Below are 21,820 nucleotides of genomic sequence, written 5' to 3'. Positions count from 1 at the left end.
CCCTCCATTCCCTTGATGTCCAGATTAATATCCAGAATCAGAGAGGACAAGGCCATACTGAACTTAATAGCTCCCGACTGGCTGAGGCAATTTCGGCTGTCTTACTTATTGCAAATGTCCATTTTATCTCCCATCCATCTTCTGCTCTATCCAGACACGGTATCATAGAACCACAGTCAGATCTTGCACCCAGACCTACAGTCATTGCATCTGATTGCTTGGATTTGGCTGGTGAGCACTTCTGACAGGGACTGTTCCTGACAGGTTAAAGAAATCCTCATGCATAATAAGAAACCATCTCCTATGAATACCTACTCCTCCAAATGGAAAGGGTTCTCTGTATAGGCAATTCAGCAGATTCTGGATCCAGTTGGGGCCATGATACCACAGATGCTTGACTACATATTGCACTTGAAACATGCTGGATTGGCATTTAGTTGTTTCAAAGCTTACCTTGCAGCTATATTGGCTCTGTCATGCTCTGATACTGTCATATGCAGTCCTCTCATATCCAGTGGTATTGAGATTCCCCAAGGGCCTCTTGGATATTTACACCCTGCGGGAGTCCCAGCTCCTCCTTGGGATCGCATGTTGTCCTCTTAAAACTCATGGAGCCTCCATTAGAGATACTCATGGATTGTTCAGTGCATCACCTTACTCTTAAGAGAGTCTTTCCGGTAGCTATCACCACAGCATGGAGTGCGAGCATGCTCCAAATCTTTATGGCCAGGCCTCCTTTATCCTTTCACAAGGACAAAGTGGTTCTGAGAATTCAGAACCCTAGCACCATAAGTTCATCCCTAAGGTAGGTAGTCTCGACATTTCACCTAAATCAGCCAATTAACCTACGAGTTGTCTTCCTGAAGCCACACTCAATGCCAGGAGAGAAGCTGCATACTTTGGACATTTCTGGAGGCTTGCTGTATTACTTTGACAGGATTAAATGTTGTAGACTGTCTCCCTGGGTTGTTGGTTTTTTTATGTATATATTTAGCTTGTCGAAAGGCCAAGCCATCTCATACACTGTATGATCTACTTAGAGACCTTCTGGGATCTCCACTGTTACCAGCTAGTTTGTGAGCCTTTCCCTTCACACATCAAAATACTGCCTGTGCCTTGATGGAGGGTGTCTTCAGGAATGTGCCAGTATCCAAGATCTGGAAAGCAGCAACGTGGAGCAACCCACTGACTTTTGTCAAACATTGCACACTTGAGTGGGTGTATAGAGGTGATGCCAAGTTTGGGAGAGTAGTACTTCAATCTTTGAGTAATGCAGCTGGCTTTTAGTCTTACCATCTAAAGAGGATAATGCTTACCAGTCACCTGTGGTGGGATCCACACTAACACGTACTCAAAAAAGAGAGAACAGGTATTTACCCTACAGTAACTGTGGGTCTTCAAGATGTAGTCAGTGTGGCTCTCACAACCTGCCCTCCGATCCACACTTTTTGGAGTCCTCAGCAACACCAGCTTTGAATTGTGAGGGAATTGAGGGAGGGTTGAGGCTACTGTGTCCTGTATGTCCTTGTATGGGAGTGCAAGGAGGCACAGGGTGCATGTGCAGACACTACTATTCAAAAAGACTGATCTTGCATGCATGAGGTGGATGGGCACGTACAGGATCCACGCTGACTACAACATCTCAAAGAACCATAGTTTCTGTAGGGTGGGTGTGATGGGATGTATTTAGCACTTGGTGGCTCCCTGCTGAGGGTCCTGCAGTCTTACTACACCCCACCCCAAGAAAGAGTAAGTTGGGGAAAAGAGCAGTGAGGGTGGGTCCCCCAAGCTTGCCTAGAGAGGACTCTCTGGAGCAGCCATTTTGGAAACTGCAGAAATTTGGTCCTCTAAGGGCTAGAGGGTTAGAAACGACCACTCAAGGCCCTGCTGGCCCAGATAAAAGTTGCTGCCTGGCCTTAGCAGTTCAGCTTGCTGGGAGCAGAAAAGTGAAGAAGAGTGTTCCTCTTGGGACAAGGAGCCTGATCATTAGAATTTATGGCTGGCTGAACTTACATAGTTGGACTGCAGAGAGAGAGGAATCTGAGGATGCAGGGCTGAACATAAAAGGGCCCGGTATGAAGAGGCCCAGGGAAGTAGCCGCAAAGGTTTGAAGTAAGGAGTATATGGCTGCTGTTTATAGCATTACTGGACACAGCTAAAATGGAATAAATCCACAAAGGGGACAGGGCTTATTTGGGAGCCTGAACAAAGGGCTGAATTTAAAGGACCCAGTTCTGAGGCTGAAGATTCTACTAAGGACAAATAGATTGTTTATTGGATGTTCATTTGGACTGTGTGACTTGGCTGGAGGGCCAAGCCACTGAAGACCTGCCAAGGTTGTCAGGCAATCTCAGGGGAATCAGGGGTGAGAAACGGACTGTGGACCACACTCCACTGCTTGGAGGTGCTCAAGTGGTGAGCGCCCCCTTACAGTGTGGAACCATTCTTTTCCTTCTGTTCTGGATTATCTGTTATCCCTAAAGCATACAGGATTATTCATCAGCTCTATGAGGATACATTTAGGAGCAATAGCAACTTATTCTCCCAGCAGGGTCACACCATTTTTTCCCACCATACAGCTTCTAGATTCCTTAGGGACCTATTCTTGTGTTTTCCTCCAGTCTGGGTCCCTCTTCCTTTCTGGGACATCAGGATAGTTTTAGCTGAGTTAATGGGACCCCCTTTTCACCCGCTCACAACTTACTCTCTATATCACCTATCTGTAAAAAACAGCCCTTTTAGTAGCCATAACATCAGCTTGAAGGGTAGGAGAGATTCAGGCTCTTGCGTGGTGTTCCCTACAGACTAAGTGATCCTTAAGGCTCACCCTAAATTTTTTTACCAAAGATTGTCTTGGATTTTCATCTAAATGAGATGATGCATCTGCCAGTTTTCTTTTCCAAGCCCCACTCCAACCAAGAGGAAGCCAATCTGCATGTTGCTGGTATGATTAGGGCTCTTTTATGTCATCTTGACAGAACAATACCCTTCAAGAGCATCCCGAGGCTATTAGTAGCATTTGAAGATAGGGTGAAGGTCAGGCAACATCTACCTAAAGACTAACTGGGTATGTAATTGTATTAAATCATGCCATGAGTTAACTAGATTAGATCTATTCTATCTAGGTTCTATCTAGGTTAGACTGAACTTATCACTGTAGTATCTGAGCACCTTCCAGTGGTGCACTAAGCAATGTGACTAAACATCTGTCATGTGTTGTTTTGTTTTCTTATCCTCTTCTTAGGGAGAGAAGTGTATGCAGTGGAGTGTCATGTGTTGGTAGGGCTTTAGAGGGTTGGGGGTTTTTTGGGGTATTTTTTTAAATATACATGTTATGTATTTATGTTAGAGGAAAAAAGGTTAAAGAGCGGAAGGTGGTGAGGTTTTTGATCGTCCTTAGATCCACCCATGCAAGTTATAGCCCATTTCACCAGGGCTTAAGCAGCTTCTGGAGCTTCTCTGAAAAGCATACCAATTCCAGAAATTTGCAGGGAAACTATATGGGGGATCAGTCCACTCCTTCATCCCACATTATTTCTTAGATGAGGCCTGAAGATCTGATTCCTGTTTTGGCAGAACTGTCCTGCAATCATTATTTAAATGGGACTTCTAGCATCCACCCCCTGATTATGAGGTCACTGCTTACTAGCCACCAGAAATGGAATACATGTGGATAATCACTCCCAGAAGAAACAATGGTTGCTTACTTACAATAACTGTGGTTCTTCACAATGTGTTGTCTATGGATTCTGCAACCCATCCACAACCTACCCTCCTTCCCCGTTACTAGAAAATCCTATACCACCTACGGTCTGTATTGGCGAAGAAACTGAGGGATGGTTGTGCGAGCCTCTGCTCTTTATGTCCTTGGATGGGAAGGGGAGAGGGGGCATGAGCACATCCAAGGTGTGGCACCAGTGAACACTGCAGGCCAAAAGAGTCCAATCTTGCATGCATGGGGCAATGGCTCGCTAGAGGTGGAATCAATGTGGACAACACATCTCTTAGAACCACTGTCACTGTTGGGTAAGCTACCATTCTTTCTTACTGGTCTTGTAATTGAACAAGCTAATGGGAGATGCTTTAAGATTAGAACTTAAACAGATTCTGGAAATTGTGTGTTGCTATCCCTTTAGTGCAGTCCTGAAAAGTTGTAGTAAGTTCGGGAGTTTGCTGGGGTGACTTCAGACTGGTCTTCTGTCTACGGTACTTATATGGCCCTTATCATGTAGTACCTGAGACTCACAATCTTTAATGTATTTATTCTCCCAACACCCCTGTGAAGTGCTATCATCCCCAGTTTAGAGAGGGGAACTAAGTGACTTGCCCAAGGTACACAGGAAGTCTATGGCAGAGCGGGGACTTCAACCTGGATCTCCCACTGCCTAGGCTAATGCTCCAATCATTGGCCCATCCTTCTTGATTATTTATCACAGTGAGTGACTTGGAACTGGAGACAGTAAATATGTCCAGGTTTGGACAGTAGAGAGGAAAGTTGAGGAGGGAAAAAACAGTAAGTGATTGATTGTTCTGCCTCTTGCTTTCCAGGAGTTGATTCAAGAACAAGTTGAGGTAAGTAGTGCTCTTCTTTTGAAGTGGGTCAGGGTAGCTCTCAAGCAACCCTGAAAGTTTTGTTGCTTGAGACAGGACAAAACCTGGGAGAATACCATCCTTTAGCTCTTAAGGATTGACAGTGGGGAGATGTGGACCAGGTGGGCCCTACTATGTCTTTCTCATCTGTTCCTTCTCGAATGTTACTATTCTTTCCTTTTCATACTCACTGGAAAGTTGGACCATGTTCTCTCTCTGCTTTTAGCTATTGCAGACCACAGGAGGCGCACAAGGGACACTCCCACTAACCTTTCTAAAGGTGCTGGCTTCCCAAGCATGCCATGGTAAGTGAGCTGAACTTCTCTACTTTTCCATTTCTACACAGTGTACTTTCTGAGGCTCTGGAATAATATGGCACTTTGAAGGGTTGCAGGAGTCTAACTTTTTAAAGACAGGGTGTCTACTAGTAGCAGGAGGCAGTTGCCCTCTTTTTGGAGAGCTCTGCCAAGGACAGAACATGCTGCCTCTATTTGCATTGTTTGTGGCTATTATCCATATTCCTATTCAGATGTGAGATGTTGACAAAATAGAGCCCTAATGTGCATCAATTCATATGAGCTCTAGAACTTTTAATTCAACAGTTCTGTGGGAGCAGGAGGAGTGCCCTGTTCTCAAAGAGCACATTTTTGACTGCCCCAAATGGTAAGTTGTAGAAATGCCAGTGTAGGGTGTCCTGGAGACCCTGGAAGTGCTAGTTTTCTGGATCCATGATGGACATCTGGCTCACCTTCTGGGCTTTCAGAAGCCCAGAAGGTGAGTAGATCTCACAAATGCAAGCTGCAGTAATTCTAACCCCTTCATGCCAGCAGACATATTGCATAGTGCATTAACATTCCCCTCATGGCCAAAGGGCAAATGTGGATTGGTGGCATTGTTTCAATGGCACATCACTAGAGTCTCCAAGTCGCAGACTGCATACAAGATTGCTTTTAGCTAGAAGAGCAGGACAAGTGCCATCTCTGAACTGCAGGATACAAGCTGCTAAGAGAAATAAATGAGACCATAGATTCTCACACCCTCTGGTGTTTAGGAAAGATAAAGGTTATTAAAGTACCAGAGAGACCTTACTATCCTGCCTGGATTTGCAGTGGTTGCATTAAATGCCCAGATGTGGGAAAGAGTGGATGATTACTGAGGTGGTACTCAATCTCTAAATAGCATATGGGGTGGGTGTTCAGTCTTTCTCTGTTTGGTAGCTCCTCATTTGTGGAATGGCCTTGTTTTCAGCTCCAGAGGAAGCTGCTCATGTGCCTTGAGCTGGAACAACTGTAGCATCTGGGAAGCAAGGAAATAGTTGCCCTGCCATCTAGCAGCCTCAGACTAGACCAAGCAGCTTAGGCTATGGAAAAGGTTGTGTGTGCCAGGAAGGCTTCTTGAGGGAAGTCTGATTAACTGGAGCTAAATCTGAAGTCTAGTGTACTATGCTGCTGGTTTGTGGTCTCAGGGTGGGGGAGGAAGTGGGAGCTGCCCCATATTAACTTGCTATGCTGTCCATAGTTCCCAGAGGGGGACTTGTTAGCTGAACTGAACTCTTGCCAGCACATGCTATAATTCGCCTCTCTTTTCAGGAGCTATTAAGTTTAATGACAGCTTGACTAAGGAGGAGAGCTGCCAGCTTATTGAAGCTTTGTCCTCTTGCCAGCTGCCTTTCCAGTGTGCTCATGGGAGACCTTCCATGATGCCACTTGCAGACATAGACCACCTGAAGCAGGAAAAGCAGGTACAGTGTGAAGAGCTGAGCAGAGAAAGGCAACAAACCCCCAGGGTGGGTTGTCTGAAAAGATGCGTTAAATCTTGCTAAGCCTTTTCATCCAAGTTTCATACTAACCAACAACACAGCTCACTCTGTAGCCACCACTTAATACAAACAGAGGTATCCTGACTGAAATAACCACTGACCGCATGTGATGTAAACAAACCTCTAACTCCTGTCCCTCCCTTAACCGTTCCTATATTATTCCTCACGGTATTGTGTATAAATGAAGACTGCGACTCACTGGGCACAAAGAGCATGTCCAGTTGCTATTTTAGACTCTACTCATTTGGTGTATTGCACATTTGCATTTAGAACCCTACTGTTAACATGCCATTTCCTGTAATATTTCTTCCTGAAGTTGTACAGACTTGGTAAGTAGCCACTGGCAATGTTTATTCAGCTATCCTGTATCATCTTAGGGAGTCACACTATTGGTAACCCTTTGCAACTGAAACACTGTTATAAACTCATCTAAGGACAAACTGGAGGGAATTCAAAGAAGAGCAACAAAAAATGGCCAGGGAACTGCAGAAGACTTATGAGAAGAGAATAAGTCTGTCTAGTTTGGCTAAGGGACAACTAGTGGTGGGGGAAGAACTAGTAATGTGCACCTTTCTAAAGCTCCCTACTAAGTGTGCTGTTCCCTAAATATGTTGAGTACATGGGATATCCCACAGCAGATCAGTACATTTTGCTTTTTTTCTCTTCTTTCATAACTCAATTTCTTAGGAAATGGTTGCCTGAAACAGTACATTTGCTCTGTGTGCCTAGATGGGTAAATCTACTATTTGAAAGGTGGAATTATTTAGGATGATATGAGGAGTTATAACCAAGAGGAATGGGACGAAATAAAGAAAGAAAATCTAGGCTGAAGATCAGGAGAACATTTTGACTGTCAGGGTGGAATGATTTTTTAAAATCAGATTGAGGTTTTGTAAAACTAATTTGAAAATTTGTACTATTGCAACTTCAGATGAAAATATACAATGAACTATTTTTCTTAAATGCCACTTCCAGTAGGGTATTTGAATTTTACAAAAATAAATGGAATAGTATAGCCCTGATCCTGCAGACAAGCTGGTTAGTAACTTTACTCACAAGAGAAGCTCCGTTTACTTTAATGGGGTCACTAGTGCTTAAAATTAAACATGCTTAAGTGTAGCAGCAGTGGTTAAAACATTGTATTTTTATTAAACTTTTCTCTTAGGAGCATAAAATCTTTCATTTCAAAACAAAATTGCTTCACTGTTAACAATGAAAAGTTACTTAGACTTTTAATACACGAGTTATTAAAGGCACTTAGGTGACTTATGAGCACATGTCCCATTGACTTCAAATTCTGCCAGAAGAGTATCGCCTTGCCAAAGCATTTCAGCTTTCTTCATTCATGCCAGTTTATATCAGAATGTGGTGCTGGTTGCAGATATAGGAAGGTCAGTTTGCTTATCAGTTTTCTGTTCTCACAGTGAGGGTATTAATGAGGCCCTGGGCTTCTCATTTTCAGAAAAGATGAGGCTTTTAAGTGAGAGACTTAAGGGAAAAACATGTAAAATCTAAAATTCTACTAACAACGAGTAAACTAATGGAAGAAACAAGTACAAAACAACTCAGCCTAAAATGAGAAGCAATGGACTAGCAAGATGTATATTAAAAAAAATATATATATCTGATGTTTAATAAAAACTTGACTTTTATCCACCCTGCTGCCAAGGCACTGCATCAGATTGTGAAACTGGAAGTCACAGAGGACATTTAAAATTAGATTTGATAAAACACTTGAGCATCTTTCCGTGTGGGGAAAGGACTATGGAGGTCAGTAAAGTCCTTTTCTCTTAATGAAACTTTGTATCAATTCATTAATTCTCTCTTCTCCTACCAGCCTAAACCTAATTTGGCTAAACTGCGGAGAATGGCCCAAGCCTGGCAGCTGTTTGGGAAACAAGAACAGCACTTCGAAGTGTGAGCTAAAAACCAGACCCTCCAGGAATGTTGATGTCACACAACCCCTCATATTTCCAGCCAGCAACACGAAACCAGCGTTGCTGCTTGGATGCAACTCCTGAGCCAGGATGGTATCAGAGGTACTACCTTCACAGCTCACCTTCTGAGGAGCCGAGATCATCCCTGGGAATGTGGCAGGAGAGGGCTCGTATAGCCCAGAGAAGAGGCTTCAATGTTCAGAAATTATATTGTGTGCCTAGACGTGGCTATTCAAGGGTAGAAATAGTCTCACACTTGCAAGTGTTAAATTCCCTTCTTGTGAGAATGGCAGGACTCCTCATAGGGGAAGGGTTGTTTTAATGTATTTACAACACTTTGAAGGTGTAGAGGGCTAAGTATTTATTAATAAACCAACAACACTTTCCTCAGGCTCACGTCTGTCTGGAGTTAGCGCAGGCCATCTGCAAGATTTTGTAGACAAACTTAGAGTCAGACCGTCAAAGAACCAAAAGTGTCACTTCATTCAACTAAGCATCTAATAGCAGAGAAATCCCAGCTAGCTGTTTCTTTCCTTGCCTGCGGCTTTCACAGCACATCAATCCTTTTCTCCAGGTGGAGGGGAGATCTCAAAAATATAGCCAGGTGCTATCTTCTCAGTGAAACATGAAGTTGCTGGAAAAGAGGTAGTTAAGGATCCCTAGAGCACTACTTGCAATAAGAAGTCCTGCTCGAATTCTAATTTTATTCTGCCTCCACTCTTCAATTCACCCTGCAGCTCTAAATAGATTGGGGTTTATTTCTATACCAGTAAGGGGGTCACGTTACAAATTTCTATCTACTTATTAGGCATTACTATAACACACAGGATTTAAGGGCCTAAACTAAAACAAGAATTCTGGCCCACCAGGTTTTACTGTCTAAACAAAACCAGAGGGGGGAAATATTTCACTTCTTACCCTAAACTGTGATGTAGTGTTGCTGTGCACTGTTAAAAGAGCTGTCATATTGCCAGAGACAGCTAAAGAGAATGCACGCTAAAGCCTTTGGTTTGTAACAGAAGGCTGTTCAGTTTGCATCCACCAAAGTAACTATAGCCATCTTGCTACAACAGCAGCTCAATACTGGGGCCAGTATGCTGCTACTGTTTGAAGAATGAGCATTTTATTCTTGTATAGAAAATAAGCCAACAGCAGAGATCACTACAAGCAGTCTTTATTGTAGCACACTAAGGTAACGCAGCTTAGTGGCAACAGAGAATTCCATTTATACCCGGTCCATCATTGAACCAGAACTTCTGTGGAGATATACAAGAATGGCAACAACAGGTTCCAAACATCAGATAGATTCAAAACTGCTCCATGTGCCTTGTAATACAAGTGATGGAAGCAAAACCAGGCCTAGATCTGTCACTGCTGCTCTTGGCTAGGGTGGAAACATTATACTCTATGCAGATGCTTCCTTTTGAAGACAGTCACCCCCATCTCTGCAGCCCTGGGTTTATTTAGCTGCTGGGTCTTCCAAAAGAGCAAGGTAGGAAGAGCTTGGACACTGAGGCACTTCATGCCAGTAGATCTTAGAGTTCATGGTCATCAGGATGGTAGAGCTCACTCATGAGGCGATAGATGTAGGAGGGTGCATTACCCCCAATGTTGGAGATGAAGAGAGTAATGAGCTCTGGGGGAACATAGTCAAAAACTGGGCAGTGAACATTGATCTTTGACAGGATCTCCCCTGAAAAACAAACAGTCATGGTATTAGAGATGAGCAATAGACAAGATGATGTGGAGTGTGGCTTCACCATACACTGCCTGGAGCACAGGTTGTGACCCTCCCCTCACCACCCCTGAAGTCAGCACTGAAATAGCAGAACAAGATTCAAGACAACCCCAGCCATGGTAGGTTTATTTGAATTATGGGTATAAAGCACAGTCTTGGATAAAAAAGATAGAGTTTGCCCCTGCTGATGGCTGTTGCTGGTGCTAACCAGAAGAGCCCCCGATGGAAAATCTGCAAAATGCCACAATGAAAGCCTTAATCAGAACTGTCTTAGCCCAGCACTTGTCAGGTCCTGCTGCACAGAAACATGGATTTGGCACCAGAGCTGCCATCTTTTTAAAGATGGATTCTCAGAATTTAAGGCCCGAAGGGACCGTCATGATCATCTAGTCTGACCTCCTACATGTCACAGGCCACAGAACTTCACCCACCACTTCCTGCAATACACAACCTCTGGCTGAGTTATTAAAGTCCTCAAATCTTCATTTAAAGACTTCAAGTTACAGAGGATCCACCATCTGTTCTAGTTCAAACCAGCAAGTGACTAGTGCCCCACACTGCCGGGGAGGGCAGCCTCTCCCCATCCGTGTCTGCCAATCTGATCCAGGGGAGGGGGAACACATATTGCCTTCCAATATGGTGATCAGTTAAGACTGTGAGAATTTAGACAAGACTCACCAGCCAGACACCTTGGAAAGAATTGGCTATAGTAACTCTGCGCCCTCCCCATCTAGTGTCCCATCTCCAGCCATTGGAGATATTTACTAATAGTAGTCACAGATGGGACATATGCATTGTAGGCAACCTCATCATAACATCCCCTCCATAAATGTATCAAGCTCAGTCTTGAAACCAGTTAGGGTTTTTGCCCCCACTACTCCCCTTGGAAAGCTGTTTCAGAACTTCACTCTTCTGATGGTTAGAAACATTTATCTAATTTCAAGCCTAAACTTGTTGATGGGCAGTTTATATCCATTTGTTCTTGTGCCAACATTGGCCCTTAACTTCAGTCCTTTCACTGCCTGGTGTTTGTTCCTCTGATGTATTTTATAGAGAGCAATCATATCTCCCGCAACCTTTGTTTTGTTAGGCAAAACAAGCCAAGCTCTTTATGGTCTTTTCTTGTAAGGCAGATTCTCCATTCCTCTGATTATCCTAGTAGCCCTTCTCTGCACCTGTTCCAGTTTGAATTCATCTTTCTTAAACATGGGAGACCGGAATTGCCCACACTAACCTGGCCTCAGAAGCTCCATGGCAGAAACAAAACTATGTCAGCCAGTGGCAATAATTCATATAGTATTTCTGGAGTGTTATGTTCCAAGAAGTCACACTACGTATGAGCGCTACACAGAAACTAGTTTGGTTTCTGACACTGTGCTAGGGCTCTGCTGCCCACCAGCAGGCAGTCACCATCAGAATCTTGATTTTTTTTTTAAATTACTACCTGTATAAGAGAGTGTTTCATAGGGCAGGAGCCCAACTGCAAGGATGGAGTTCAGAGGAAACCCTGTTCCATTCCTCCCATCAGCCAAGTAGCATATAAACTAGGACAGTGGTCAGAGTCATTTCAGAGCTTAAGACAATGGGCAGGATTTCCTGCCCTTGGTTACAAGCTAATTCCGTCTTTAAACATGTGAGACAGGGTCCCAGTTCCTGCTGCCTTGGGTCAACACAGCTAGTTCCCCTTCAAAAACCTGCACTAAAGAGGACCAGTACCTTCTGTGAATGGCAGCACTTCTTGTGGAGAGACAAACTTGTAGAATGAATCCTCTTCATTGGGGAACTGAAAGAAAGAGCAATAGGGTCAGAAGAGGCCACCCATCCTCATTATACCATATGGAGCTGGGGCATAAGTGCTGGAAGGGACTGAGCAGAGGAAAGTAAGTGCCTCACAGCTTAGGTTTGTAGAGTGTACAGCAGTCGCCTGCAGCCTCAGACGAATATGCATGGTAACTGCAGGTGAAACTGTGCAGCAAGGGGCTCAGGCAAGCCATACATTCCTAGTTCCTTTATGCCTGCTTATATTCTGGCTGCTCTGCAGGATAGCCTGGTAGGTCAGGAGAGCAGAGAGACATGACTGTCTCAAGCTGCTCTTTAGTGACTTGAGACAGGATCCATTATTACAATATCAAAAAAGCAGAGCAGGAAAGTCCTAAAACATCTCCTTCCGCCTCTGAAGATGCGAGTTCAAATCGCCACTGGATTAAGTGAAATGAATATGGTAGCTCTCAGTCTCTAGTGGATGTTGGTCTACATCATAAGAGCCCACCATTCAGGATATCTGGCAATCTGTGCTGGAACAAAGGCCTTATCATAGAATATCAGGGTTGGAAGGGACCTCAGGAGGTCATCTAGTCCAACCCCCTGCTCAAAGCAGGACCAATCCCCAATCAAATCATCCCAGCCAAGGCTTTGTCAAGCCTGACCTTAAAAACTTCCAAGGAAGGAGATTCTACCACCTCCCTAGGTAACGCATTCCAGTGTTTCACCACCCTCCTAGTGAAAAAGTTTTTCCTAATATCCAACCTAAACCTCCCCCACTGCAACTTGAGACCATTACTCCTTGTCCTGTCCTCTTCTACCACTGAGAATAGTCTAGAACCATCCTCTCTGGAACCACCTCTCAGGTAGTTGAAAGCAGCTATCAAATCCCCCCTCATTCTTCTCTTCTGCAGACTAAACAATCCCAGTTCCCTCAGCCTCTCCTCATAAGTCATGTGTTCCAGACCCCTAATCATTTTTGTTGCCCTTCGCTGGACTCTCTCCAATTTATCCACATCCTTCTTGTAGTGTGGGGCCCAAAACTGGACACAGTACTCCAGATGAGGCCTCACCAATGTCGAATAGAGGGGAACGATCACGTCCCTCGATCTGCTCGCTATGCCCCTACTTATACATCCCAAAATGCCATTGGCCTTCTTGGCAACAAGGGCACACTGCTGACTCATATCCAGCTTCTCGTCCACTGTCACCCCTAGGTCCTTTTCCGCAGAACTGCTGCCTAGCCATTCGGTCCCTAGTCTGTAGCTGTGCATTGGGTTCTTCCTTCCGTCCTAAGTGCAGGACCCTGCACTTATCCTTATTGAACCTCATCAGGTTTCTTTTGGCCCGATCCTCCAATTTGTCTAGGTCCCTCTGTATCCTATCTACCACTCCTCCCAGTTTAGTATCATCCGCAAATTTGCTGAGAGTGCAATCCACACCATCCTCCAGATCATTTATGAAGATATTGAACAAAACTGGCCCCAGGACCGACCCCTGGGGCACTCCACTTGACACCGGCTGCCAACTAGACATGGAGCCATTGATCACTACCCGTTGAGCCCGACAATCTAGCCAACTTTCTACCCACCTTATAGTACATTCATCCAGCCCATACTTCTTTAACTTGCTGACAAGAATACTGTGGGAGACCGTGTCAAAAGCTTTGCTAAAGTCAAGAAACAATACATCCACTGCTTTCCCTTCATCCACAGAATCAGTAATCTCATCATAGAAGGCGATTAGATTAGTCAGGCATGACCTTCCCTTGGTGAATCCATGCTGACTGTTCCTGATCACTTTCCTCTCGTGTAAGTGCTTCAGGATTGATTCCTTGAGGACGTGCTCCATGATTTTTCCGGGGACTGAGGTGAGGCTAACTGGCCTGTAGTTCCCAGGATCCTCCTTCTTCCCTTTTTTAAAGATTGGCACTACATTAGCCTTTTTCCAGTCATCTGGGACTTCCCCCGTTCGCCACGAGTTTTCAAAGATAATGGCCAATGGCTCTGCAATCACATCTGCCAATTCCTTTAGTACTCTCGGATGCAACTCGTCCGGCCCCATGGACTTGTGCACGTCCAGCTTTTCTAAACAGTCCCTAACCACCTCTTTCTCCACAGAGGGCTGGCCATCTACTCCCCATGTTGCGATGCCCAGCGCAGCAGTCTGGGAGCTGTCCTTGTTAGTGAAGACAGAGGCAAAAAAAGCATTGAGCACATTAGCTTTTTCCACATCCTCTGTCACTAGGTTGCCTCCCTCATTCAGTAAGGGGCCCACACTTTCCTTGGCTTTCTTCTTGTTGCCAACATACCTGAAGAAACCCTTCTTGTTACTCTTGACATCTCTTGCTAGCTGCAGCTCCAGGTGCGATTTGGCCCTCCTGATTTCATTCCTACATGCCCGAGCAATATTTTTATACTCTTCCCTGGTCATATGTCCAACCTTCCACTTCTTGTAAGCTTCTTTTTTATGTTTAAGATCCGCTAGGATTTCACCATTAAGCCAAGCTGGTCGCCTGCCATATTTACTATTCTTTCGACTCATCGGGATGGTTTGTCCCTGTAACCTCAACAGGGATTCCTTGAAATACAGCCAGCTCTCCTGGACTCCTTTCCCCTTAGCCACATCAGTAGAGCTGTTGGGGGAAGGTCCATCAATGGGGCAGAGGCACCCTTGCGTTAGGATCTAAGTGCATTAGCAGGGTTGGTAGAAGCCTTCTGGGTTGCCAGCCTGTATTTTAGCCAGTCCATGCTATCCATTACTCACTTTCATGAGCAATATAGGTCCCTCTATTTGCCACGAGATACAGCAGATGCTGTAATCAAAGTTGTTGCACCTACCTGCGGTGAAAGCTTGAACATGGGTGCACAGACGATGAGGGGAGTGGAGTGGTGTTTAGCTGCCAGTGCCAGGGTATGAGTCCCACTTACAGCAATCAACGCACCATTGGCCAAGATTGTCTTCGTACCAATGATCACCTTCCAAGTACAAATTAGTATTAGAGCACTTTGCAATGAACTGGGACAGGCAGAGAAAAGGAGCTCCAAATCCTGGGCTACTGGCTCAGACCATGCGGGGTTAGGGGCTGCAGGTTCTCACCATCTATATACATCACAGCAAGAGGGCATTACACTGACTAGACAGACAGTGAAAGGCTGGGATTCTAGTTCAGCAGGGTGCTGGATCTGTTCCATCTGAGACTGGCTCTCCATAAAAGTTTTCCTCTAACTAGAACAGCATCCAGAACTGTCAGACCTGCCAAGTGGAAGTTAGAAGACTAGCAGGCTTCATTGCAGGGCTGTGGTGCTCTATTTTCATCTCTACATGAGAGTGAGGAAAGCAGTCAGAGCTCTGAGGATGTCAAGCAGCAATTTCCTGACACCCTGCCAAAGGCTGGCATACTGCCTACTCTGTGACTTGTGCTCCAGGCAGGGGCGCAGTGCTTCCCCCTCAGGATGGGCAGGTTTTGGTTGTTTGTTTTTTATTTAAAAAAAAAAAAAAAAAAAAAAAAGCTGGAGTCAACCCGTGGCTCTAAATGTGTGTTTCAGAGCAACTCTGCCTCCACTCAAGCTCATTGTTTGTTCTAATGCATCCTGGAAATTTAGCCACTCAGGTGAGGGGCAGCTGGGATTAAGTTGAGACTCCCAGTGGAACTGTCCCAGTGTGGTCAGTCACACTGGTTTCTGCTTGTACACTGTATCCTGCTCCCCATCCTCTGTCTTATTAAATCGTAAGCTTTTCAGAGGAGGTGTTCTATTTCTACATGTGTATATAGTAGCACTCATATTATGGTGGGTACAATATGTAAATATTAAAACCTCTCCTGAGACATCCTCTCTAGCCACCTCTCTCCAAGCTCTTTGGGGTCTTTAATAGGGGAAGCAAACTCACTTGATGCTGCCTATGGATGGCCCTATAAGGCCTGAACACCAGAACCCCACTACTGACCCCCCCCCCCCAACCTACCTTGTTGACTCGAGACATGACAGCAAAGATGGCTGCATCGCTCATGACAGTGGTTTCAATCTCCTCTTTGGATAGACGGACAGCCATTTCATGACCCTACAGAAGAGAGAGAATCTGGTGAGTCCCTTAAGAGGGACCAGACAAGGAAGCTCCTGAGCTGGACTTGATGCAGTGCCAGACACACAATTCAAGTCAGAAGCTACATTATCTGAGCCAGAAACTTGCCAGTGGTATAGCACATATGCTGTCCTCTAAATCACTGATGGGGGAGGCAAGGAGTTTCCCCCACTTCTTGGCTACAGCCAGCAATCCCACACCATTTCTTGGGGCAGCCTGGTCACTCCCTCATGCTGAGCAGAAGTACCTGTTATTTCTACATCTGCTCCTCCTAAGGCAGATAAAAGCACTGCACAGCTACCACAGGCACAGCCTGAGAACACAGCCAGCCAGGGTCCTACCTGGCAGAAGGGCGCACACTCCGCCACAATGACATGGAATTTCCGCTTGCGTGCTGCCTCCTTCAGGAAGGCCTCGACGGTGCGAGAGTAACCAATGGTCATGATTACCTCGTTGGAGTGGATGTGCTCCAGCGCCTGCATCGCAATGTTATCAGTGGTGCCCTCTGCAAGGGAAGCCATCCAGCAGTGAGAGGAGAGTCAGGCCCTATACCTGCCATTCTGATTCCAGCCACAGACAGCACCAACAGGAGAGAGCACAAGCCCTCTGCCACTGCACACAACTGCAATTCCCTCTCCATGGAACTATCCCATAGGCCAAAAAAACCCAACAACATACTTTTTAGAGCTTTGGGTTTGAAGGGAAGGCATCTGAGGTTTTGAGCTACAACTTGATGAAAGGGCAAAACATTCCTTATCCGAACACTGAGACCCCCAATTTGGTAACTAGGTTATTACCTGACCCCCCCCCCAAACCAGGCTGTGTGTCACATCACCCTTAGCTAAGGCAGCAAGATGGGCATTGGTGGAGCAGCATCAGTTCAGTTCCCCAGCCCCTGCACCAGCTGGGATCAAGCCTAGACTCTGGCTGTACATGCCTTGTGGCAGCACAAAGAGCACCACACCCTGACTTCCATAGGCTCCCAAACTGCCCAGGAAAATAAGGCATATTGAAAATCCCACCATAAGGGGAGAGGAAAGGACCAGCATCAGCTATGGTGGCCACCCTGCCCATGGACTAAATCTTAGTGCCAGAATGGGAGATGCATGAGGAAGTTATAGCCTGCCAGTACTGAATGTGGAGGGAGGTTGCCAAGCAGTGAAATCCTCAAGAGGATAGATGGTCGCTGATCTGTGGACAGATGTAGAAGACAATGACCTGTTGGGAAGGAGAACTGAAGTGGAATGCTGTACCATGTGCAGAGAGAAGTTTGCGAGGTTCACAGCAACCCTCCTAGCTGTCTCAGGTGCTGCACGCAGACCTTGGCTGCAGACAATGCTTGCAATGCATCCACCAGGGAAGAAGTGCAGGGGAAAATATTTAATTCTGTTCCCTGCAGGACCTGAGCACACCAGGGCTCCATCTTAGTCAGTTGGAGGAAGGGCTCTGCTCAGATTCTTTCAAAGCCTTGAGTGCAAACAGAACAGGGCTGAATGTTGCCTGTTTCCAGAAGATGCATACTTGACACTGTTCTGCTCTCCTCACAGGACCACATAGGAAGGGATCCCTCTGCGCTGCTCCCAGGATACACACATTCTGCAAGATTGAGCCTCACAACTCCCCATCCTTTCCATTCAAGCTGGGAACTGGTTCTTCCCCATCCCTAATCCCATGAACAGCCCTCTCTCCCACCCTGTGATAGAATGGTTTTCTCGTACCCAGCTCTATCAGCAGCTCACTGATAGCTTCAATCACATTAGCCCTGAGTGGGGGATAGGGAGTGCTGAAGTCCTCGCTGAGTCCTCCAGAGGTCAGAAGCTTGTGCAGTGACTCCTGCTGGTCACTCTCCTCACTGCGTCCACGGAGCCTATGGAGAGAACACAGCCCATCACAGCAAGAAGGGAGCACAAGTAAACAACCTCATGAGGCTACTTTTGAGCTTTGTTGTCCTTCCAGAGCAGAGAAATAAGGGGCCTTACTTATTCAGGGTCAGATAAGAGGGCCACACCTATTTTCTCAAACAGCCTCCAGAGCAGACATGCCAAACCTGCGAAAAAAACGCAGAAATTGGGCTTGTTTTTGGTTTAATTGGCTTGTGAGTTGCTTGTTGGCTAGTAGCTAGTTGCTTCTTTTTTTTGATCAGCTACTGGCAAGCAGGGACAAGGGGAGGGGGGAGAGAATCAGGGATGCACAGCAGGCCCACCACAGTCCTAGACTGCACGCTGGGGAGATCTAGTCACATAAACTGTTGGGAGTTCTTAGGGACTGGCTTGTTTTGGCCTTGTTTTGAAATGGTATTAGCTTGATTTCTGGCTTATTGTGAAAGTCAGGGTGCTTATTTACTGTGTGAAAGTTGGCAATTGTGCTCCAGGGCTGTCTGTGGCAGAAAGCTACCTGAAGCTTTGCCAATAACTGTACCTTCTGAAAGCTATGTAAGTAAACTTTGAAAGCTGCAGGAGGCACATGAAACAGCCTGGCTCAAGGCTGCTGCTCCAACAGAACTCTCTCTCCTAGGAAAGTAGGGAGAGGACAGCATGTGCAATACAGGGTCAGAACACAGAGAGATCTGCAGCAGAGGGAGGCTTCACGCAGCAGTAACACATACTAGAAGAAACGTCAGTAGCGGGGAAACCACAAGGCTCGTTGTGGCTATAAACCTTCCTACAAAGGAATTAAAGGAGTTTAACCTTGAAGGTAAATCTTTGAGACAGGGAGGACAGAAATCTCATTTAGACTCCTGAAGAGTCTCACAGGAGCAGCAAAGAGAAGACACCATACAGGATCCAAATGACCCTGTCAGGAAGATCTTCTCCCAGATCGCTGAGAGGGGTACACACAGGCAGCAGGGGGAGGGAGAGCTTCACCTGCCGTACTCCTCGCGAATGATCTTCAGCACTCGCCGCACCATGTTTCCCACAGTGGTCTCAGACGGCTGGGCTACAGTCATCCTCTTGCCCTCCTTCCGAATCAGCACCATCAAGTCCCCTGAAACAAGGGGATGCCTTAGTATGGGCGCTTGGGACCCCTTCAACGAGCGTATGCTGCGGACCTGTGGGATCGGTCGACGCTACACACGGCTCATGCGGCACCTCATGGTTTCGGACACCATCCGATGATTCAGGGACATCTACATCGAACACATCACCGGCCACCGACAGTACCAGGAGGTGTGAGCCGGTACGACATTGTGCATCAACTATGGGAAAGGGACTGAGAGACTTTTTCCATTGGACCATATGAACTGGAACCATAAACTCACTGAACATTAAATCCCACCAAATGAGAGTAGATCCATCCTCATCATCGTATCCGCTCATTATACTCCACACCTGAACATAGCTATTATATAGACAATATATCCCCATATCTCTATGTCTGTACTTTGACCCGTTAAACTTTTACCCCCAATCGGGGAGATTGCAGATTATGTATTCCTTACGCCACACACTCCTAAACTGAATTTTGCACCCCTTGATAATCTGTACCTTATTCCCTGATAACCAGAAACTTCTATGCCTAAACTCTGTACCGTTTTCTTTTTACTTCAACATTATCTTAATAAAATTATTAAATCTATTCTTCCAAGAACAGGTCATGCCCACAGCCTCAAGTAACTCCACAGCCAGTGGCCCTATGCCATCTTAAAACCGATCTATCTTTCAATAGTCCTGCACCTGGTTCAATTGCTACTAACATATTGGAACAAATATTTAGACAGAAAACTTAGCACCATGATCTAGAAAACAACAGCCATGAACAAAAAATAAAAATAAAAAAAACTTCAGGTGACCTATAAAGGTGAGATCATTCCAAACTAGTCAGGCTTTTAGATAATATTACTATGTGAGTGGATGAGGTGAAGACAATAGATGAGATGGGATTTTTACTAAAATATTTCATACTGTATATCACTAAATCCCACTCACAAAACTAAGTCAAAGTGGTTTGGATGTCACACATTCCAGGAAATGTTCAAAGGATCATAAACAGTGGAGCACTGAGTTCAGGGAGAGGGGGAAATCCAGCTGGTGGGTACTGCAAGTGTCAGCATTCGCTCTGGTCTTATTTAACAGCGCATACTGAATTGGGAAGATCTGCAAATACCAACAGGGAAAAAGAAATCCAGCGGGGTTTACGAAAAAGCGGGGGAGGAGACTCCGTATTCAGAGGGAAGTATCTCAAATCCAGGGCCGTGGTGGGCGGCAGACACTCATGTTTCTGATCAGAGAGTGTTTCCCATCAAGGCTAGAGAGGGGACTCATTAAAGCGCTAACCCCGGGGGCAAGCCGTGATCTCAGGGTGGGTGAGAGAGGGGCGGACGGAGGGATAATCACTGCGAGAACCAGGAACCTCGAGCGCGGGCCTGTGGCTGGGAGGAAGCATCTGGGCCAGGGCGGCGCCGAGTCCTACGGAGCAGGGAGAATCCCAGCGGCGGCTCGGGGAAGCCCCTTGGCAGCGAGATGGGGCCACGGGGTGCCCATCGCTGGGGAAACGAGCCCGGGCGCCGCTCGAGGGTAGAGAGCTGGCGCAGGTCAAGACGCGCTGCCCGTGGCCGCCTGCGGGGACACCGGCGCCCCAGGGGGTTCCCAGCCAAGGGCTCCCACGGGACTGCTGCTGCCCGCCCCGCCTCACCCGCGTTGCTCCAGCGCCCATGGCCGATGATCTTCCGCAGCAGCCCCACCGTCTGCCGCGCCGCCTCCTCTGAGCTCAGCCGCTCCCCGCCCCGCTTCAGCCGAGCCACGAAGGCCTCGATCTGCTCCGACAGCTCCGACTCCTTCTCGGGCGCGCCCGGCATCTTGGCGGCGGCGGGAGCGAACGGAGGTCGGAACTGTGGGATCGAGAGCACCACTGCCACCCGGACCCACGCTAGGAACGGACCACTTCCGCCTCTCTCCACTGCTATTGGCCAAGAGCCATTCTCTTTCTGTCCACTCCAGGCTGTTAAGCCAATCGCAGAGAAGATGGAGGCGTCTCTCGTAAGCCGATTTCGCGGCGGGGGGGGCGTTGTGCAATGTTTTCCGTCCAGAGGCTGTGACCTCTGACCCTGTCCCAAACTAGTGTCACTCCAGGGCCCTCCTCCGAGTGCGGCCGCGTGGGATCTGCCGGGGCGGTGGAGCTAGCGAGGCTTCGTGGAGTCCACGTAGGGCAAAGTGAGGCCCACGTGCCTGGGGGAAGAGCAAAGAGAGAGCCACGTGCTTGGTATATTGGGGGGGGTGGGTCAGCAAGCCTCTGGAACATTCTGGGGGGAAGCATGAAGGGGGCCCCACGTGCATACCTCCCAGCATTTCAAGTGGCTGAAGTGGGATGCTGCACCACTCAGGTTCAGCCTCTCTGCCCCGCCTTGTGCCAAATATGATATTATGACCTAGTGCAGGGGGTTGCAATGATGCTGAAATTTAGCCTGGCCACCCTGACGGAGACAGCAGAGGGACAGACCAAACCTGAGTGGCGCTGTGACCCTGCACCCCAAGTTGCAACACCACTTGGTTTGGGGGCCCAGAGCTAACTGCCCCTCTTCTCCCTGAGCTGCCCTGAATGCGGGAAACGTTCCTTTTGCATTGGGATGGGGCAAGGTTGTGGGTCAAAGTGAACAGTCCTGTGGAACCTGGGACTGTTGGGAGTTCTGCACGTGCATGGATGTAGGGGGTGCACAAAGCAAGCCCCTGTGCCTGAGGTATGTGGGGGACAAGGCCCAAATAACAGTGGACATGATAAAGGGAAGCAAGGCCCAAAGACCCAGGGATGAGCCCTAAAGGCCCATAGATTGGGGCTTGCTTCCCTACTCCTTCATCTCAGAATGCCCAGAAGAGGTGGAGGGGAAGTAAACCCCAGTCTTCCATAAGAGGGCTCTCATACACAACTCAAGGTGTTCTTTTGTCTAACTTATGTTCG

The 21,820-nt window shown here is 46.8% G+C and overlaps 2 protein-coding genes across 6 annotated transcripts in view; one reads left to right on the top strand and one right to left on the bottom strand.

Moving 5' to 3' along the window:
- Positions 1 to 8,731, top strand: part of MLH3 (mutL homolog 3) — a 37,564-nt gene extending 28,833 nt beyond the window's left edge. For 2 of the 3 annotated variants that reach the window (XM_074955957.1, XM_074955956.1), the window contains 4 exons: positions 4,549 to 4,572; positions 4,817 to 4,895; positions 6,180 to 6,331; positions 8,247 to 8,731. In XM_074955957.1, coding sequence (XP_074812058.1) covers positions 4,549 to 4,572; positions 4,817 to 4,895; positions 6,180 to 6,331; positions 8,247 to 8,330 — 339 coding nt within the window. In that variant the 3' untranslated portion in view covers positions 8,331 to 8,731. The remainder of the gene's footprint in view (positions 1 to 4,548; positions 4,573 to 4,816; positions 4,896 to 6,179; positions 6,332 to 8,246) is intronic. The other variant, XM_074955958.1, reaches the window with a different exon arrangement.
- A 773-nt stretch (positions 8,732 to 9,504) lies between these two features.
- EIF2B2 (eukaryotic translation initiation factor 2B subunit beta) lies at positions 9,505 to 20,841 on the bottom strand. 3 transcript variants are annotated; one of them, XM_074955959.1, is made up of 8 exons: positions 20,561 to 20,830; positions 18,793 to 18,913; positions 17,647 to 17,795; positions 16,270 to 16,433; positions 15,812 to 15,907; positions 14,686 to 14,823; positions 11,801 to 11,867; positions 9,505 to 10,039 (listed from the first exon to the last, which is right to left on the bottom strand). In XM_074955959.1, the coding sequence occupies exons 1-8, from the start codon at positions 20,721 to 20,723 to the stop codon at positions 9,882 to 9,884; spliced, it is 1,056 nt and encodes a 351-aa protein (XP_074812060.1). In that variant the 5' UTR covers positions 20,724 to 20,830; the 3' UTR covers positions 9,505 to 9,881. The 3 variants fall into 3 exon arrangements, with proteins under 3 accessions (XP_074812060.1, XP_074812061.1, XP_074812062.1); XM_074955960.1 differs by lacking the exon at positions 20,561 to 20,830 and adding an exon at positions 20,203 to 20,515; XM_074955961.1 differs by lacking the exon at positions 14,686 to 14,823 and having other exon boundaries at positions 20,561 to 20,841.
- Positions 20,842 to 21,820: the final 979 nt, after the last annotated feature.

Source organism: Natator depressus, chromosome 6 (assembly GCF_965152275.1).
Source record: "Natator depressus isolate rNatDep1 chromosome 6, rNatDep2.hap1, whole genome shotgun sequence".
Taxonomy (NCBI): Eukaryota; Metazoa; Chordata; order Testudines; family Cheloniidae; genus Natator; species Natator depressus.
The sequence above is the reverse complement of the archived record's forward strand: the minus strand, read 5'-3'. Positions and strand labels throughout refer to the sequence as shown.

What these genes read in the sequence shown, in the direction of transcription:
- EIF2B2 (XM_074955959.1), bottom strand. Translation starts at nt 20,723, where the DNA reads ATGCCGGGCGCGCCCGAGAAGGAGTCGGAGCTGTCGGAGCAGATCGAG. An exon ending in TGGGCGCTGGAGCAACGCGG is followed by an intron (nt 18,914 to 20,560) that starts GTGAGGCGGGGC and finishes CCCTTGTTTCAG; the next exon opens with GGGACTTGATGGTGCTGATT. An exon ending in ATTCGCGAGGAGTACGGCAG is followed by an intron (nt 17,796 to 18,792) that starts GTGAAGCTCTCC and finishes TTCTCTCCATAG; the next exon opens with GCTCCGTGGACGCAGTGAGG.